Source organism: Corythoichthys intestinalis, chromosome 12 (assembly GCF_030265065.1).
Source record: "Corythoichthys intestinalis isolate RoL2023-P3 chromosome 12, ASM3026506v1, whole genome shotgun sequence".
NCBI classification, from domain to species: domain Eukaryota; kingdom Metazoa; phylum Chordata; class Actinopteri; order Syngnathiformes; family Syngnathidae; genus Corythoichthys; species Corythoichthys intestinalis.
Genome location: NC_080406.1, coordinates 24,105,607 through 24,126,834, shown reverse-complemented (window position 1 = coordinate 24,126,834; position 21,228 = coordinate 24,105,607). Strand labels below are relative to the sequence as shown.

Below are 21,228 nucleotides of genomic sequence, written 5' to 3'. Positions count from 1 at the left end.
CCATGACTGTGCATAGTGCTATCAATTGATATATCTTCTCTGTGTTGGGAAATAACATAAGGTGGTAAGAAAAAGATCAATTGCTACCTTGCTTTCCCACATTGCTTCCCATGATATTTCTAATCGTAGGGAGAGGGATTGTAAGGCTTTAGCCTATCAAAAAAAGGCTCCAAGGGCTGCCAAAATTCACTCTACTCATTTAGTGCTGCCTTTTATCTCTCTAAATGGGTAAAACGGCGCCATTACAGATAGAACGCGACAATGCGTGAGTGGCTCGTGCAACGCATGCATTAATTGCGTTAAATATTTAATGTGATACATTTTTTAAAAATTAATTACCACCGTTATCGGGATAAATTTGATAGCCCTACCTTAAGCCTAAACTAAAGACTCTGGATGAGTGTAACATATTATGTCTGTAACGTTAAATACAATTAGAAAACGATGTAATTAAAAAATATATATACTATATTAAAAAAAAGGCATGGCCGATATTTTTTTGCCGATTCCGATACTTTGAAAATGACGTGATCGGACCCGATCGATCGGCATGTCTATTGTTAATCTTACTTTAAAAAAGTAATTAATTATAGTTACAAATTACTTCTCCCAAAAAGTAATTGCGTTAGTAACTCAGTTACCTGAATGTAAGCGTAATTAGTTACTTGGCAAAGTAACTGGTGATAATTTTGTTTGAAGAAGAATGTTTTTTTTTCTCCCCAAAAAAATGTCACACAATGTGAAGTTTAAAGGGGTTTTGGGACAATTGGCCCTAGACCAATTCTTTACCCTAATTTACCCTTTACCCTGAATCAACCATTAAAAGTTGTTAAAATTGCTCCCATTATTGTACTAGTTCCCTTTTGTCTACTTTTGACATGTGGAAGTTTTAAAACTGTTTCATCATTTAAAGATAAATTCAAGTCAAGATTTTGCCGATTTAGGGGTATTTTAGATAAAAAGTTACTTAGGTTCGCTAGGAAGGTTCTCTACAACAGAGCCTTCTAAAGAAGTTTACTGCTTTAAGATGGCGGCTGTTTACGAACACATCTAGTTACTATACTGTACATGTTGCTAACGCCACCGTGTCTGTCATTTCGCATCTAGTTCTATATACTATATGTTATATCTACCATTTCTACCATATCATGTGGGCGTAGTTTGTAGGCTATCGGCTACAGTCAGGTATTATTGGAGCCACCTAGCATCGCGTTTGCTCGGCGTCACAACTTTTTTTCCTCCTCCCCACTCCTGCTCTGCTCTGTCGTCTCGGTGAGTCCGTTTCCCAAAGACTTTTCTCGCGTCATTCAACCAATATAGTAACGCATACTAACGCATGCCTTTCCATCCTCAGTAACGGTAACGCTGTTGCCAAGATGAGAAAAGTAATTAATTAGATTACTCACTACTGAAAAAAAAAAAAAAAACGTTAGTAACGCCGTTATTAACAACACTGATCATATGGGAGTATGACATACTCCCACTGTGATCATTCAACGTGCCTTGTTTATTAGGAGCAAGCAGCGAACAGGAAGGGGAATATGGGGGGACAGAAAAAAAGAGAATAAGAGACAGAATAAGCACAAACAACCATAAGAAATACATTGAACGCCAACACTAACTATGAATATGTTGGTCCTATCATTTAGATGTAATAGTTGTAACTGCGATTGACACCATGTGGGGGGCCTGAAGGCCAAGGAGAAAGAGATGGGGGTGGTGGGGAGACAGAAAGATTAGTGATTGGGAGGGCTGAAGTGTACACAAATCAGCCATGTGAGGTGTAGAACCCAGTATTTGTGTGAAACCCTTGTGGGTGTGGATATGTTGGCATCCTATTCTATCCTGCCTGATCGCTGACCATGGCACCGAGTTTCTCTACTTGAGTGCATAATTGCAACTAGTCATGCGTGACTCCCATCACACATGTGATAGTCCTGCAGACGGGTGGAAATGCTGCGCGGGAGCCGCCCCAGGGCCACGGCCCTTCCCCAGCCAATCGAGGGGGCGAGCCACCGCAGTCCATCCATCCTCCCGCAGCGCCAGCAAGAGGGCTGCCATCCCCCCAAGATCCAGGGTGGTCCCCCGTGACATCCGCGCCCCCATCAACTAGCCTTTAGGGATGGGATGAGGGGAAACGCCTACGTTCCCCACGCCAACCTTCGCCCGGCCCACAAGCCACTGCCGTAGCCCCCAAACCGATACGGCACACCGCGGGACCCACATGGCCTGCTAAGCCCAGGGCAGGACAGGATCCCCAACCAGAGCAGGTGATACCCGGCCGACCCACCAGCGCCCGGCCAGCGACCTGCGCCACATACCCAGGCAGAAAGGAGAGGGGAAGGCGGAAGCAGGAGAGTGCCGAGAAGCCGCCACAACCCGGCCGGCTGCCCAGGCAGAGAGAAGGTCATGTCCCAGGAGCCATGCCATAGAGAAAAAGTGTGAGACACACCTACCACCCTATTACCCAACACCTTGATGGGATTGTGTGGGGCGGGTGGTGCAGTGTATGCATCAAAATAGGGTAGCGGGACTGCCGCATGGAAGTTCTTTCCAGTCACACGTCCCACCGCCCCTCGCCAAAGCTCCCCCGTGGAGTATGATGTATGTAATGTGTTTAAAGAATGGAAAGGCCTGCCATGAGGAGGCAACTGTGATGTCACCACCCCCAACAGGTCCCAGCTGTCCTACAACCTCAGTGTGTGATGCGTAAAAATCAAGGGGGACTGTACGGCCCCATTCCGACTCTCCCTAGAGGCATGAATGAGTATATAGGTGCCAAGGTGATATTTACAGGCTCCCGCAGGCAGGGCCCCATCCACCAGAACCACCAGCCACAGGGCGAGAGAAGCACCAGGATACCAACCAACCACCAACCCAGACTACCTCCAACCCCTCACTGACCTACCCTCACTCGTGAACAAGATCCCGGGATACTTGAAGTCCTCCACCTGGAGCAGGCACTCGCCCCTGACCTGGAGCAAGCAATCCACACTTTTCTGGCTGAGAACCATGAATGGCCTCAGACTTGGAGGTGCTGATCCTCATTCCAGCCGCTTCACACTCAGCTGTGAACCTCCCCAGCGAGAGCTGGAGGTCACTGTGCAATATAGCCAAGAGGACCACATCATCTGCAAAAAGCATAATGAGATCCTCCCACGACCGAACCAGACCCACTCCACCACACGGCTGCCCCTGGAAATGTCCATGAAAGTCACAAATAAACCGTTGACGAAAGGCAGCCTTGGAGGAGTCCAACCCTTAGCGGGAACAGATCAAACTTGTTGCCAGCCACACGGACCAGACTCATGCTCCTATGGTACAGGGACTGAATGGCAGGGGGTCATCCACCCCATACTCTCAGAGTATCCCCTACAGGGTCCCCCTGTGGACACAGTCATAAACCTTCTCCAAATCCACAAAACACATGTGAACTGAATTGGCAAACTCCAATGGCCCCTTGAGCACCCTCATGAGGGTAAATAGCTGTTCCGTGGTTCCATGGCCAGGACAAAAACCACATTGTTCCTCCTCGATCTGAGCTTCAACTATCGACCGGAACATCCGTTTCAGTACCCTGGCGGAGACTTTCCCCGGGAGGCTGAGGAGTATGATCCCGCTATTGTTGGAACACACCCTCTGGTCGCCTTTCTTAAAGAAAGGAAACACCAGCCCGGTTTGCCATTCAGTAGTTTCACTACCTCAGCAACTTTTGGCCCAGTGATTGACCCGTCCAACCTCAGGCCCCTCGGTTCTGTTTCCTCCATGGAATGCGCGTTGGTAGGAATTATACAATAAATTCATAAACTGTTAATTAAAAAAATAAAATAAATAGTACACTCTGGTTATGCCCACCAATACTAAACACAAAAGTTTTTTTCCCCACATTATTTATTTGATTGCCTGCCACTGACAACGATCCACGTCCAATTCATTTAAACTGCAAGGCCCAGCTGTAACTGCAATCCATTTGACCGGACTCGGGATCAAAATAGATTTGACGTTTCGCACAGTCAATGATAGAGAGACAGCGAGAACCAAAAGTGGTATTTGCCATGTGGCATTTTTCTTTTGCCATGTGGCATTTTTTTGCCATGTGGCAAAAATGTTTTGCCATCTGGCATTTTTTTTGCCATGTGGCAAAATATTTTTGGGCATGTGGCTTTTTTTTTTTGCCATGTGGCATTTTGTTTGCCATGTGGGATTTTTTTTTTGCCATGTGGGATTTTTTTTGCCATGTGGAAAAATATTTTTGAGCATGTGGAATTTTTTTTTTTTTGCCATGTGGCAAAATGTTTTGCCATCTGGCATTTTTTTTGCCATGTGGCAAAATATTTTTGTGCATTTGGCATTTTTTTTTGCCATGTGGCAAAATATTTTTGGGCATGTGGCTTTTTTTTTTGCCATGTGGCAAAAAATTTTCTGCCATTTGGCATTTTATTTGCCATGTGGAAATTTTTTTTGCCATGTGGATTTTTTTTTGCCATGTGGCAAAAATGTTTTGCCATCCGGCATTTTTTTTTGCCATGTGGCAAAATTGTTTTGCCATCTGGCATTTTTTTTGCCATGTGGCAAAATATTTTTGGGCATGTGGCTTTTTTTTTTTGCCATGTGGCATTTTGTTTGCCATGTGGGATTTTTTTTTTGCCATGTGGGATTTTTTTTGCCATGTGGAAAAATATTTTTGAGCATGTGGAATTTTTTTTTTTTTTTTGCCATGTGGCAAAATGTTTTGCCATCTGGCATTTTTTTTGCCATGTGGCAAAATATTTTTGTGCATTTGGCATTTTTTTTTTGCCATGTGGCAAAATATTTTTGGGCATGTGGCTTTTTTTTTGCCATGTGGCAAAAAATTTTCTGCCATTTGGCATTTTATTTGCCATGTGGAAATTTTTTTTGCCATGTGGATTTTTTTTTGCCATGTGGCAAAAATGTTTTGCCATCCGGCATTTTTTTTTGCCATGTGGCAAAATATTTTTGGGCATGTGGCATTTTTTTTGCCATGCCACATGGCTGGAGAGCAATGATAGCCAATTAGTTCAATGACTGCCCTATAAAGAGTTGCTGCCCGATAAAGAGAGTGAGTATTTATGAATAAAACGTCTGTTTCATTTTTATGAGCGCGTTGGTGTGAGACTTGGTGTAAAAACAAAAAAATATAAAAAGTTTGAGTAGTGCTGTAATATAAATACATCGACCTAATAGATATTTTCTATCAACTGCCAATGACTGAACCAGTCAGTTCAGTTTCTATTAATACAGCAACGTTCTACATAAAATTACTTACCATCAATTTTCTTTCATGCTACTTGATAAACAAAAACAACACACATTATAACAACATTACTACTACTGTACTTCTAATAATAATAATGACGGTGAAAGAAAATCGAATAAGCTCAGATCACGCTTTGCCCAATGAAATTTTACGTTTATCAACAGCACCCTCTTGAGTCAAATGGCGGAACTACTGAAATGTGTTGCTCGGATACAGAGCAACACAAATTCAGGTTCAGCTGGGATGACGAAGTTAGCACAAGTTGATCTAATTAAGGATGTTAAATTGACAGAAGAAATTATTATTAGTAGTATACTGGGGGGAAAACAACAACAACAAAAAACAACATGTCATCCCTAGTTCAACATGGACGACGGAGAGGATCCGGTAAAAGTGGTGAGTTTGTAATTACATCAATATCGCCTATCCAGAAGTTTGAGGGGTTGTCTTGGGGTTTCAAAATAGGATAAACTGGGTAATCTTTGTCCCCCACATGGAATAGCATAGATTTCTAGGATAACTACTATTTAGATTATATGTTAGCAGCTACATGAATGACATAACATATACTATATGAACAATCACAAACCTAATTAATGCTCGCTTGCTGTATCAACGGTATATAAAGCCTGTCATTGCTTGTGTCAAGGCAAGTCACGGAGGCCAAACACATATTACAAAATTGACATTAGTCGTGGATGCAACTGTTGCAGCCATGTGTATGTTGTGAAATTATATTATTTTTATTACTTGGATTTCCTTACCTTCCTTCCTTATGATTTTTTTCTGCCACATGTAGGGCCATTAAATATAAGTCAGTATGGCTTGCTAGTAGGGCTGTCAAAATTATCGAGTCAACAGGCGGTAATTAATTTTTTAATTCATCACGTTAAAATATTTGACGTAATTAACGCACATGCCCCGCTCAAACAGATTAAAATGACAGCACAGTGTCATAGCCACTTGTTACTTGTGTTTTTTGTCTCTCTCTGCTGGCGCTTTGGAGCGACTGATTTTATGGGTTTAAGCACCATGAGAATTGTGTAATTATTGACATCAACAATGACGAGCTACTAGTTTATTTTTTTGATTGAAAATTTTACACATTTTATTAAAACGAAAACATTAAGAGGGGTTTTAATTAGGGCTGTCAAAATTATCGCGTTAACGGGTGGTAATTATTATTTTTTAATTAATCACGTTAAAATATTTGACGCAATTATCGCACATGCCCTGCTCAAACAGATTAAAATGACAGCACAGTGTCATGGCCACTTGTTACTTGTGTTTTTTGTCTCCCTCTGCTGGCGCTTTGATGTGACTGATTTTTTGGGTTTAAGCACCATGAGAATTGTGTTATTATTGACGTGGCTAACCATCAGATTAAAAGACTAATTTCTCGTCATCTGCGCTTTGCTAAATTGTTGTATATAGTCGAATCGTCTCAAAGTATGATTCTAATTCACATAATAATCCTATTTAAGACTTTTTTTCTCCTGTCGTACGCACTTTAAGGCAAAACACTACCACTTTTGTCCATTGGTGTCGCTAAAATCGACCAAAACTGAAAAGATACCTTGTATTGCTTTATCCATCCATCCATCCATTATCTTCCGCTTGCTCCGGGGTCGGGTCGCGGGGGCAGTAGCTTTAACAGGGAAGCCCAGACTTCCCTCTCCCCAGCCACTTCAACCAGCTCCTCCAGCGGGATCCCAAGGCGTTCCCAGGCCAGCCGAGAGACATAGTCTCTCCAGCGTGTCCTGGGTCGTCCCTGGGGCCTCCCGCCGGTGGGACATGCCCGGAACACCTCTCCGGAGAAGCGTGCAGGAGGCATCCGAACCAGATGCCCAAGCCACCTCAGCTGGCTCCTCTCAACGCGGAGGAGTAGCGGCTCAACGCCGAGTCCCTCCCGGATGACCGAGCTTCTCACCCTATCTCTAAGGGAGAGCCCGGACACCCTGCGAAGGAAACTCATCTCGGCCGCTTGTATCCGGGATCTTGTTCTTTATCATTTACATTACTATGATGAATGCAGTACAGCAATTTGATGCATATTCACCTTTGCTAATTTGATGTTAATTCTGTCTTTCCAGTTGACACCACCTTTAATACAATCCAGCTTCCAGATCTACGGCAAATCACCGTCTTAACCAAGGCTGACTGGCTAAGGATTCAGGATAAAATCAATCATGTTGATAAAGAGAAGGAGAGGATGATGGAGGTTGCGAGGCAGAAGCAAGCCCTGCACCTTAAATCCAAAGAGATGGCCAAACTTTGGCCTGATACACTCGCCGTAAGTGGACTGAATTAAGTCATTTTGGGGCCCTTCCACATCCATGTACTCTGCACGTCTGGCTTTTTCTGTTGTCGTGTGGCAAGACCACCATGTCTTTTTTTTTTCAGCGTCAAAGACAGAAGAAACTAGAGGCTAAGAAAATCCGGGACCAGATGGATGAGGAAAAAAGGAAACAGATCGATATGGAGGAGGCCCAATATCGGGAAGAAAAGAGGAAGGATGCCATCGAAAAGGCAAAGAAACAGCTGTACTATGAGACAGAACGAGTCAAAGGACTGCATGTCAGTTGAACTGAAATTCAGTCCCAAAGTGGTTCGCACAAGTATAATTTAGTGTGAATGCCTGTTTCTTTCTTCTCGTAGCGTGGACTCTTGCTGACAGAGGTTCTGAAGGAAAGGGAGGCTCAGATAGAGCTAAAGCAAAGGAAAACGAGCGCCTCCAAAGACCTGGACAAGGAATACGTGCAGATGTTGAAAGCTAGGGAGGATGAAGCGCTCAAAAAGGAGCAGGAGCGAGCTCAACAGAAAAAACAGCAGTGCAAGGCTTTCGCAGAAGATCTGCAGAAGCAGTAGGTGAAGATGGAAAGTCCAGCTAAGAAATACACTAAATAATGTGACCCATGTCATGTAGGATAAAAGAAAATCAGCTGCAGAAGGAACAACAAAGGCATGAAACAAAGAGGGAAGGCGAGGAAATCCAACGGTGTCAAGACCTCCATCAATGGGAGCAAAAAATGGAAGAGGAGATGCAAGCTAAGCAGAAGAACCATTTCATGCAAGCCCAGCTGGTGGGTAGGCTATTGACTGCAAAGTTCTAACCAATTATGTATATTTGTCCATCTTTGATGCGAACACTTTTCATAGGAGCATCTCACTCAGAGAGATATTTCTAAGGCTGCAGATGCAAAAAAACAGGAGGCGGAGGAGGTCCAAAGGAAACTGTTCCTTTCTGCAAAAGAGAAAATGGTGAAGTTAAGAAGAGATAGAGAGAAGGAGTTGCTCAGGTAACACGAGCAGAACTTCTCTTGTTCGGCAGTAGTATAGATTACATCATGTTGATCCGAGAGTCATGATCAAGGTGAATCTTAATTCTAAGACCGGTGTTCTGGAATTCCTTCTACCCCCGCCAGACGTCCTACCAATGCCACATTGGTTAAAAGACTGGAGTACTGACCAGTTTCAGCCATGCAAACTGGTTAGGGGTGAAAAAGGTGACAAAGTAACATGGATACACGGCATGCGCAGAAAAGTGCATTTCATAGTGCAACCAGAGACATCTTGAATTAAACACAGTACATAATAATTTAACATATACAAGTCTAAATCTCTCATCCTGAAATCAGAACATATAAGACGTATTAAGTAGCAAATTATACAAAATCTAAATATACAGTATGTCCCATTTGCATTAAGCAGAGAACAGCTGTACTCCCGTCTCTCACTATTGTCAGTCATTTGTTGTCACGCGAAAAGAGTGGCGGTGATAGGTCTAGGTCATCGGACTAGAGCAGGGGCCCCCAACCTTTTTTCACCACGGACCAGTGTTCTGACAAATTTTGCAACCCATCAAAAATTGCAACGATGTGGTTCTGCGCATGCGCGTTACGTTAAACATAGCCGCAAAATGCGCAAATGCAGCGATTCCAAAGTAAACACTACACAAACTTTCTTGAAAGGAATATTAACTTACATTTGATCATCGAAGGACTTGTAGAAAAGTTCTCCACAGATACATCCTGCCATGTTAGCTGCACACAAAAACTGCACACCGCTCTCACCATTAACGGCTTCGCCTTGTTGTTAAGCATTAATTAAGAAGCCCGCTTCACAAATGGTTCAAATGGTGTTATACTTGTGTAGTGCTTTTCTACCTCTCAAGGTACTCAAAGATACGATGTTGGAAATTGCAGCAAGGTTTTCAAAGCTCTTTTAGCGATGTCAGGATATTCCGGAATGACTTTAATCCAGAACCTCGGTAGAGTTGTTGTCTCAAATGTACTGTACGTTTAATAAGGTCGCCGTCATTTGCGATATCTACAAGTTAATCCTCCTGTTGCACAGACATGCTCGAATCACTCGGTTTATTCACAAACGGGTCACGAATCCACTCCTTCGCCGTTCGTGGGTCTTCGAGGTTGTAGGCTCGTCAGGTGCCCTTTTTGCCGTAAAAATATCTCCAAAGACGTCTGTTTTCCAGTCATCTTCGCTCGTAATTATTTCCGGGAACAAATGTACTGCGCCCGCGGCCTAGTAATACGTTATTAGGACAAGCGCACATAGATTTATTATATACACAAAAAAGATGTACTGCGAGCAGTCCAATCAGTGGATTTCTATGACGACATTCTAATCTATCCCGTAGTATTATATCTAGAGTAGACAGGGATATTGGTGTGTTAAGCAGGGGCACAGGGTTAATTTGGCCAGAATGCGGTTGTTATTAAATTATTATTTCCGCGGCCCGGCAGATGGGGACCCCTGGACTAGAGTGTAGTTTTGAGCATGGACTACGGTTTTAAAGTTAACAGTTTCACCCGCTCGTTGACAGAACCCCCCCCCCCCCGCCCCATTTTTTTCTCCTTGGATCTACGTGATTCAGAAGAATGACCCATTTTGATTTCAAAACGGCAAAATTTCGACGAAAGGTGGCAGGTTTACATGCCTGATTTTTCATTTTTATCATATCTTATTTTGCCTTTTCATTGCCTCAAAATGCTTTTCGCGTGTTTTCCTGTCATAGCTTTTAAGCGTTGTTTTATTGTATTAGCTTTAAAGCATTGTGTTGAGCTGTTGATCACATAAAGTCACCAGTGTTAGTAAACTTACTTTAAAAAGTAATTAGTAACAAATTACTTCTACCAAAAAGTAATTGAGGTAGTAACTCTGTTACCTTATTGTAAGAGTAGTTAGTAACACAGCAAAGTAACTGATGTTACTTTTCATCTACCCGTGATCACATTATACATTCTATAACATCTTTAACAAAAATGTTCATATTAACTGATTAAAGAATAAAAACACTATATACAGTATTTTAGAACATTCGGTGTTTATTTGGATCAAATACATTAGTCTGTTAAAAAACACAAAAGTAAACTGACTTTTAACCAGTGCAAATCTCTGAAACTGCCAACTGCAAAATAAGGAGAACAGCATCCTTAAATATTCCATTAAGTAACAATATTAAATACAATTCAATTTTGAGAACGCTACCTTTGAAATTCCATGGTCCGTCGCCATTATCGCGGTCTTGTGTTGCCAGAGTGTGCAGTGAAGGAGGCGTAGTCAATCATCATCGCGTTTGCAACGGTGTCACCACCTCCTTTACTCCTCCCAACTCCTGTTCTGTTCTCTCCAGGCAGGCAGCTGGTGTGTGACAAAATCAGACAACTCGCGCTTCATTCCACCAAATTGTAGTAACACGCCCCTTCACATCCTCAGCAACGGTAAAGGCGTTACAAAGATGGGAAATTAATTAGATTACTCACTACTGAAATAAATACCGCCATTATTAACAACAATGGTGGGGGTCCCCCTTTTGAAGACGGGGGATCGGAGGGTGTGTTCAGATTGTAGAGGGATCACACTCCTCAGCCTCCCCCGTAAAGTCTATTCAGGGGTGCTGGAGAGGAGAGTCCGTCGGTGAGTCGAATCTGATTCAGGAAGAGCAGTCCGGGCCATGGAGCAGTGGACCAGCTCTACTCCCTTGGCAGGGTCTTCGAGGGTGCATGGGAGTTCACCCAACCAGTCTACATGTGTTTTGTCGATTTGGAGAAGGCGTTCGACCGTGTGCCTTGGGAAGTCCTGTAGGGGGTGCTCCGGGAGTACAGGGTACTGAGCCCCGTGGTAATGGCTGTTCGGTCCCTGTACGACCGGTGTCAGAGTTTGGTCCGCATTGCCGGCAGTAAGTCGAATTCGTTCCCAGTGTATGGGGCGCCGTTTGTAAAGGAGCACATGCTGAAAATTTCGACAACATTTTCTCATATTTAGCGCCACACAGTGTTTAAAATGTGGTGAGAAATTTTTTGTCACTTTTTTTTTTTGCACATTTACAACATTATTTAAAAATAAATATTTAAGTTGCTAAACAATCAGTATTGTACCTGAATGTTGAAATCCAGAACTAAATGTTTATTTATATCTTAAATGTAAATATTAAATTCATATCCTAAATATTAAATTTATATTCTAAATTTATATGTTAAATCCAAACTTTATATTTATATATTAAATCTAAATGTTAAATTTATATGTTAAATCCAAACTTTACATTTATATATTAAATCTAAATTTTAAATCTAAATCTTAAATTATATATTAAATTTAATATTTTAAATCTAAATCTTAAATTATATCCTAAATGTAATTATTAAATTTATATACTAAATGCTAAATCTAAATGTTAAATCTGGAAAAGGGTGAAACTAAATATTTAGCTTAATATGCAAATTCACACGACTGGACACCGGAAGTAACAAAATAAAAGCTTGGAGCAGCTCAGACTGTTTGTTCACGTTGCTTGAAAATGAATAAAGCCTACTGAACGGTGGCGGTCGCCTCTTGGACATGAGTCATTGTGATAATAACAATATCTAGGTTAAATACACATTTAGGAGAAACTATTTAAAGAGTATTTTGTGCTTTTCGTGTCACTTTTACGTCCATGAGCCCAGTAAAGTTACTAAGAATAGCCACCAGGGGTCTCTGTTGGACTGGACCGTAGCTCAAGGTTGACCTTTCTCACTTCATTCATTCATTCATTTCTACTGCAAAAATCCCGCGTTTCTCACAGTCGGCGAAGGTGGGCTGAAAGAAAATATGTCGGTCAAGTCAAGTTTAGCAGAGACTATCAGCCAACAGTCACAATACACTTAAGTTACCGAAGTGGATCGTGAAGTGGAAGCCGCTGTCGCCGACGCTGTAGCTGTGGGAAAATTTTGTATCGGTCTTTGTCAGTCACGTGCCCAAACTAGCGGACACGCCCCCATGCGCCATTTTGAGTGTATCACGGATGTAAACAAACCAGAACAGGAGTAGCTCCGACGCCACGTTACTGCCTCCAACTTCATCCCTGGATATAAAAAAAGTCCCTCGTTTACGGTATCAGCGCTTACCTATAAATCTCTCGAAGCTCACGGACATTTAACGAATGGCTCGGTGCAGGATCTTCGCATTTCGACCGCAGGACTGCGACAACACAGTCGTCACTCGTTGCTACTCTCAGAAACATGATACAGCTCTTACTTGAACATCCTTGAACTTGAATTGTACCTTGAATATCATCTTAAACATCACATGACTAAAACAGGTGAAGGAACTGTCATAATGACATGCAAATTCATGTATATTGCACAATATATTGTTTCAGTGTTGACATTGCCATGCAAAGATGTGCAATTCTCTCAATGCAGGACTTATCATGTGAAGTGGGACAAATTTACTTGAACACGTTATTCTACAACTAGTGTTATTTTTCTTCATATGCACGTTTTATATTTCCTTGTATTGCTATTTTCTGTTTACCATTGTGCTGCTGCTGCTGTTTTGATTGAGAATTTTAAATCCAAAAAAAGTAAACCTGTCAAACATCTCGTTTTGTTAGCAAACATTGTATTTCCTATTCAGTGTTTATCTCCACAAAATTGTTTGAATTAGTAAAAAAAAAAAAAAAAGTACTTTTCATCATCAAAACCAACACGTTTTACGTACCTAAGAGTAGCAAGGAGTCAAGACTTCAAAATTGTCACTGACATACTTTATTAAACAGGTTTAAGTCATCTACAAACGTATAAAAAAAACTGCTTGTACAAACACTACGAAAAGAAAATTGTACTATACTACTGTTGGGCAATGGCTTATCAGGGCACAGCAGAAAGTGACCTTATCCAACATTGTAGCTTCTTCACCTTCACATGGAAGAATCATGTTTATGGGTATGGTTCCTGTTAAGATATTATACTTCTGACAAACATTTCCGATGACCCTTTCAACATGGATTCTCAAATGTGCTGACAGCGGCCTTTTGTAAATGCTGGGAGTTTGACATCTGAACACTACATGCCCACACATTCTTGTATGTCAAAACCTCTGTCAGCCAAGACAATGTCCCCAGGCAACAAATTATCACAAAAAAAAAAAAATCACTGTTCAGGGTTTTATGTTTGTCACTTGTATGCCCTCCCCAGCCTTTTGATATGAAACAAATGGCTCCCTTGGGTGTAATACATATTAAATACTTCATAGTGTGGTGGTGCTTGTACAGTGGGGAGAACAAGTATTTGATACACTGCCAATGAGTTTTCCCATTGGCAGTGTATCAAATACTTGTTCTCCCCACTGTAGCTGGAAAACATTTGGGCACGTGCTTTCAGATTTGATGGGTTTTCTGTGAAAATTTCAAAACGGTCAATAATCACAGTCTGTGTCACATCGTGATTGGTGTTGTGCGTCTCATCCTCTGTGATTAGCTGATCACCTTCTTCTCCAGCTTCATGTGTCCCCTCTTCAGTCTGTAGCTGACCACTTTCTTCTCCAGCGTCAGGTGTCCCTTCCTCATTCTGTTAGTGACTGTTTATTTCACCAGGCTCAGATGGTCCCTCCTTAGTCTGCAGCTCTTCAATGTTTGCATCCTGCTGGACCCCCATCTCTGGTGCTTGCAGTGTCTCTTTCCGTAGCTGCTCACATTCGTCTTGCAAAGCGTGCAGTGTTTGTCGGTGTAACACAGGGGTCTCCAAACCAGTCCTCGAGGGCCGCTGTGGGTCCTGGTTTTTGTTCATACCGATCAAGCATAGACCTTTTAACCAATGTGGTTTGTACTAAAACAAGCAGCACCTGACTGCAATCAACTAATTAAACATATAAAACACCAGATTGGTGAAAAGGTGTGGTCTTGATTTGTTGGAGTGAAATCCTGCACCCACTGCGGCCCTATGTGGAATAGTTTGGAGACCACTGGTGTAACAGATGTGTGTCCCAGATGTAGGGATGGTGCCCAGTCTGGGTCAGTCTCCATCATTTCATAAGCTGGTTCACCTGCAATCACAGGTTTTATTTAGAAAGCTAGGTAAGATTGGATATTTCCATGGCATTTCACTGTCGTAAACACTTAATCAGACATGCTGCCATCCCATCAGATCTCTCAGATCACAAAAGGAAATCTCGCGCATTGATAAATATTTCTGTGCATCTTTGCTGTTTACCTTTATATTTTAAATCATTCACTCTATAATGTTTTTATAAACAATAACTGAATAAATTAAACACTGATTTATCACGTACAGATTAACCCATTTCAACTGCCCTCCCTCTTTGCCTGTAGTTTACAAGTGAGCCTAGCTAGCTAAGGTTAGCCAATGAGAAAATAGCGACTTTAGAAAGAAAAAAAACAGCATATTCAGTATCAATACTTTGAAAAAAACTGACTTGCCTTTATGAAAATGCCGAGAGCAAACACGCCGGAAGGGAGATATGGTGTTGAAAGTGATGCCCTTCAGTCTCACTGCTGCGACCCAGACCATCCGACGCCGCTTCATTAGTTCCTCAACCTGCTGTCTATAACCTCTTTTCCAAGAGGGAAAACGAAAAAATCATACGTCGTGGTCAATTTGCTGCCATTTTTGCCGTGTGATTTAGTATGGCAGCCTTTCAAACAACACGAGTGTCCCATTTATCAAAGACAGTGATGAAAGCAAAGACGATTCTCACTGCTCAGTTGTTTACAATAAGTGTACACTCAAAATGGCGATTCAACCCACAATGCACTGCGGCTTTTGACAGCGTTACGTCACCTGACAAAGACCGATTGCTGTGAGAATGGCTTGGCCGATAGTCTCTGCTAAACTTGACTCGCCCGACATATTTTCTTTCAGCCCACCTTCGCCGACTGTCAGAAACGCGGGATTTTTGCAGTAGAAATGAATGAATGAATGAAGTGAGAAAGGTCAACCTTGAGCTACGGTCCAGTCCAACAGAGACCCCTGGTGGCTATTCTTAGTAACTTTACTGGGCTCATGGACGTAAAAGTGACACGAAAAGCACAAAATACTCTTTAAATAGTTTCTCCTAAATGTGTATTTAACCTAGATATTGTTATTATCACAATGACTCATGTCCAAGAGGCGACCGCCACCGTTCAGTAGGCTTTATTCATTTTCAAGCAACGTGAACAAACAGTCTGAGCTGCTCCAAGCTTTTATTTTGTTACTTCCGGTGTCCAGTCGTGTGAATTTGCATATTAAGCTAAATATTTAGTTTCACCCTTTTCCAGATTTAACATTTAGATTTAGCATTTAGTATATAAATTTAATAATTACATTTAGGATATAATTTAAGATTTAGATTTAAAATATTAAATTTAATATATAATTTAAGATTTAGATTTAAAATTTAGATTTAATATATAAATGTAAAGTTTGGATTTAACATATAAATTTAGGATATAAATTTAACATTTAGATTTAATATATAAATATAAAGTTTGGATTTAACATATAAATTTAGAATATAAATTTAATATTTAGGATATGAATTTAATATTTACATTTAAGATATAAATAAACATTTAGTTCTGGATTTCAACATTCAGGTACAATACTGATTGTTTAGCAACTTAAATATTTATTTTTAAATAATGTTGTAAATGTGCAAAAAAAAAAGTGACAAAAAATTTCACACCACATTTTAAACACTGTGTGGCGCTAAATATGAGAAAATGTTGTCGAAATTTTCAGCATGTGCTCCTTTACAAACGGCGCCCCATACCAGTGAGGGTTGGACTCAGTCAAGGCCGCCCTTTATCACCGATTCTATTCATAATTTTTGTGGGCAGAATTTCTAGGCGCAGCCGAAGCGTTGAAGGTCTGGTGGCTTCAGCATTGCATCTCTGCTTTTTGCAGATGATGTGGTGCTGTTGCCTTCATCAAGCCGTGACCTCCAACTCTCTTTGGAGTGGTTCGCAGCCGAGTGTGAACCTGTTGGGATGAAGATCAGCACATTCAAATCAGACGCCATGGTCCTCAGTCGGAAAAGGGTGCCGTGCCCTCTCCGGGTCGGGGATGAGATCCTGCCTCAAGTGCAGGAGTTAAAGTATTTTCGGGTCTTGTTGAAAATGAGGGTAGGAGGGAGCGGAAGATCGACAGGCGGCTCGGTGTAGCATTTGCAGTGATGCGGACTCTGCACCGGTCCGTAGTGGCGAAGGAGCTAAGCCCAAAGGCGAAGCTCTTGATTTACCAGTCGATCTACGTTCCTACCCTCAACATTGTCACGAGCTGTGGGTCGTGACTAAAAGGACGAGATTCCGGTTACAAGCGGCCAAAATGAGTTTCCGCCGCAGGGTGTCCAGGCTCTCCCTTAATGATAGGGTGAGAATCTAGGTCATCCGGGAGGGACCTGGTGTCAAGCAGTTACTCCTCCGCGTTGAGAGGAGCCAGTTGAGGTGGCTCGGGCATCTGGTTCAGATGCCTCCCTGAAGAGGTTTTCTGGGAATGTCCCACCAGCGAGAGGCCTTGGGGATGACCCACTTCATGCTGGGGAGACTGTCTCTCAGCTGGCCTGGGAACACCTTGGGATCCCGCCGGAGGAGCTGGTTGAATTGACTGGGGAGAGGGAAGTCTGGGCTTCTCTGCTAAAGCTGCTGCTGCCTCCGCGACCCGACCCCGGACTAAGCGGTAGATGATAGATGGACTGACTGTTAAGTCACATTGTGTATTGAAACCACCCTTATTTGATATTACTGGACTACATTTAAGCATTTTCTACTTTCTTCCTATATACATATAAACAAATGAAGCTGAAAGCGCACTGTTGTACGTTAAGTGTCAAATTTGCCTCTGGTAGGATGTTTCAAACAGGTAGGATATTTTGGCATGTTCTTGACTGGCTGGACCTGGGATTTTCTGTCCAGATTAGTCAAGACCAGCACTGATCTGCTATTCTTCAACTTTATCAATGTACAATAAAGAGAAGTGCTGTAGTAGCCAGTAATACAGCAAAAAACCCCACCTTAATTCTTGTTGTTATACTTTCACCGCTTTGCCAACGACTGCAACTTAAAAACAATGGTTTTCGTTGGCTTGGCTTTGTCAGTCTTGGTCTTGTTTGGCTCTCGTGATCTGGAGAGATGCCATCTAATTGGACTTGAGGAAAATGCCATCCAGACCTTATAGTCATTGCCATTTTTTTTAAAGAGAGGTCCAGTATCGCAGAGAGAAGATCATGGATAAGCTTATCCGGGCTCAGCAAGAGCAGGAGGAGAAGCAGCAAACCGTCAGCAAGGCTGTCTCAGAGCTGGATGCACAGAGAATACAGCATCAATGGGAGGAGGAACAGAAGAGAGCGGAAATGATCAAATCAATTGCAGCTCACAGAGAACACGTGGTAACAAAAGTGTCAGAGTTGAAAAAAAAAAATAAATGCATTTCTCAAGGAGTTGCTTCAGAAAACCACCCTTGTCACACTAGTTATGTTCCCCCAGATCCAAGAAAGGGAGCGCAATGAAATTATGAGAAAGGAGAAAGAAAGGGAAGCTCTTCAGGCAAAGAAAGAAGATGACCGAATATTTTGTGAGGAACAGCAAAGAAAGACCCAAAGCATACGGCAGGAGCTTCAGAAGTTACAGGACTTCAATGCAAGTCAAATGGTAATTCACATGAAGCAGAGCCAAAAGAAGCTTACTTTTAGTATTTGATACTTGACTATTGTCTGTTCAATGCAGGTGGCAAAACAAGCCAGGCAGCATCAAATTAGGCAAGCAGAAAACGAGTTTCAAGCAAAGAACATGGCGCTGCTCGTTGAAGAAGAGCTTGGGTTCCAGCAGTATTCGAGGGACGTGGTCCAAGCGGCAGCTGCCGCCGAGCGCAGCGTGATTCCACTCTACAAGGCTGTGAAGGAGGGGGGCGCAGGGGGCCCCAGCTTCACTGGGGCAAAACCTCGCTACCTTGTTCAAGACAGCAGCGGTGCCGAAATGCCCAACTATGTATCTAATACTACGCAGGACATCAAGAACATCCATGAGGTTGTGGATATTGAAAAAGCAAAGAAAAGGCTTGGGTTTATATGGTCATAGACAAGTGTTCTTAATATTACTTTAAAAAATTTGTTACAAATTACTTCTCGCAAAAAGTAATTTGAGTTAGTAACTCAGTTACCTCAATGTAAGAGTAATTAGTTACTCGGCACAGTAGTTACTTTTCATGTTCTACACGTCATTACATGATCCATTCTATGTGTCACATCAAATATGTTTACATTAACAGATTGAACTGTCTTTTTCATTCCCCCCCAAAGGTGGTCACACTTTTTACATTTGTTAAAATTTCACCTGTATCAGAGTGTAACAGTATACAAATTTTACCTTTCAAATTTGCAAGAAAAAACGCCTTGTTTTTCCTGTTATACTGAACCCGCACCGAACCTTGACCCCAGTACCAGTACCAAGGTACGTAGTGAACCGTGACCCGTCACACCTGTAATATATATTTTTCAATATGTAGGTGAGGCTCTGAATCTCTTCCCTCTCCTATCTCTGCTCTAGTGTTTCTGATTAAAAAAAAAAAAAAAAAAAAAGTCACAAGGTTTGTGGATACATCATTCAAGAAAAGTTTTTGGGCAAATGACTATTTTTGGTAATAAAATACAAACCCTATTATATTGTAGCACCTACAAGAAAAACGCCCACTTGGTGATGATAATGCATACTCAAATGGAAAACACTGCATTATTTTCATTTAATTGTACCCACCTGAATGCCATGAACTATGTGTAGTATAATAACAAAAAAAAATCCCGAGTTTAAGATGACGCTCGCTAGCATTTACGCGAATGCTATGCTAAAGCTTCGAGCCACCAAGAATCGCGTTTGCAATGGCGTCATAACCCCCCTCCTGCTCCGCTTTTGTGTCTATCGCGTCATTCAACGAAACTGTAGGAACGCACGCCTTCACATCCTCAGTGACGGTAACAGCGTTGCAGACATGGGAAAACTAGATGCTCAATGCTCACTACTGACAAAAATAACTCTGTTATACTCCAACGCTATTATTGACAACACTGGCCTTTGATTGGCTCCAGAAAGCCATTTTTGCTTGTATTTTTTTGTTTTTAGCCATTCAAATATGACAAGTATTTTAACAACACGTTATAGCGTACTTTAAAGCACTCCTTTCCTGGGCTGCGCTGGCTCACCAATTGGCTGGGGAAGGGCCATGGCCATGTGGCGGCACCCACGCAACATCTGCACTCATCTGTGGGACTATCACACGTCAGATGGGATTCACGCATGACTAGGTGAAATTAGACACAATCAAGTAGAAAACCTCGGTGTCAGGATTAGTGATGAGACAGCACAGAATAGGATGCCGCCATACTCACACGCACAAGGGATTCACACAAATACTGGGTTCTAAACCACATGGCTGATTTGTGTACACTCTACCCCTCTCAATCACTTAACTCTCAGCTCCCCCTTCCCCCCTTTCTTTGGTTATCAGGCCCCAACATCGTGTCAATCAGAAATACAACTAGCTAACAATAGCACCATATTCATAGTTAGTTTAGGCATTCAATGTATTTGTTGTGCTTTTTCGGTCTCTCCTTTTCTTTTGTTCCTCCCAAACCTTCTTGTTCGCTGTTTTCTCCGAATAAATAAGGTACGTTGAATGATCACAATAGAAGTATGTCATATTCCTACAGAGCCCTCCATAATTATTGGCACCCCTGGTTAAGATGTATTTTTTAGCTTCTAATAATTTTTAAAAAAAAATTCAAATATGGGACATTAATGGAAAAAAAATAACAATCCAACCTTCAATACAAGTGCATTTATTCAGTGGGGAAAAAATCCCACATAAAGAAATAATTATTTGACATCAAATAATATGTGTCACAATTATTAGCACCCCTGGTATTACTACTTTGTACAACCCCTTTTTGCCAACAAAACAAGGTCTGGGGACTGAGATGGCCATGGGAGGAGCTTGATTTTGTGTCTGGTGAACCATCTCTGTGTAGATTTGGCCATATGTTTAGGGTCATTGTCTTGCTGAAAGACCCACTGACGACCCATCTTCAGCTTTCGGGCAGAGGGCAACCGATTTTGATTTAAAATGTCCTGGTATTTCAAAGCATTCATGATGCCATGCACCCTAACAAGGTTCCCATGGCCTTTGGAAGTGAAACAGCCCCACAGCATCACTGACCCACCCCCATACTTCACAGTGGGTATGAGGTGCTTTTCAGCATGCGCGTCTTTTGTGGCACGCCAGACCCCAGTTGAAGCCTGGGACAGTGTGGTCAGATGAGACCAAGATTGAGCTTTTTGGTAACAAACACTCTAAGTGGGCCTGGCGTGCCACGAAAGATGCGCATGCTGAAAAGCACCTCATACCCACTGTGAAGTATGGGGGTGGGTCAGTGATGCTGTGGGGCTGTTTCGCTTCCAAAGGCCATGGGAACCTTGTTAGGGTGCATGGCATCATGAATCCTTTGAGATAACAGGACATTTTAGATCAAAATCTGTTGCCCTCTGCCCGAAAGCTGAAGGTGGGTCGTCACTGGGTCTTTCAGCAAGACAATGACCCTAAAAATATGGCCAAATCTACACAGAAATGGTTCACCAGACACAAAATCAAGCTCCTCCCATAGCCATCTCAGTCCCCAGA

The 21,228-nt window shown here is 42.1% G+C and overlaps 1 protein-coding gene across 1 annotated transcript; it reads left to right on the top strand.

The window, feature by feature from the left end:
* The first annotated feature begins 3,501 nt into the window (after positions 1-3,501).
* cfap210 (cilia and flagella associated protein 210) lies at positions 3,502-19,032 on the top strand. The gene is made up of 9 exons (XM_057851729.1): positions 3,502-3,676; positions 7,372-7,571; positions 7,682-7,855; positions 7,937-8,142; positions 8,205-8,361; positions 8,438-8,577; positions 17,758-17,947; positions 18,045-18,209; positions 18,285-19,032. The coding sequence occupies exons 1-9, from the start codon at positions 3,502-3,504 to the stop codon at positions 18,633-18,635; spliced, it is 1,758 nt and encodes a 585-aa protein (XP_057707712.1). The 3' UTR covers positions 18,636-19,032.
* Positions 19,033-21,228: the final 2,196 nt, after the last annotated feature.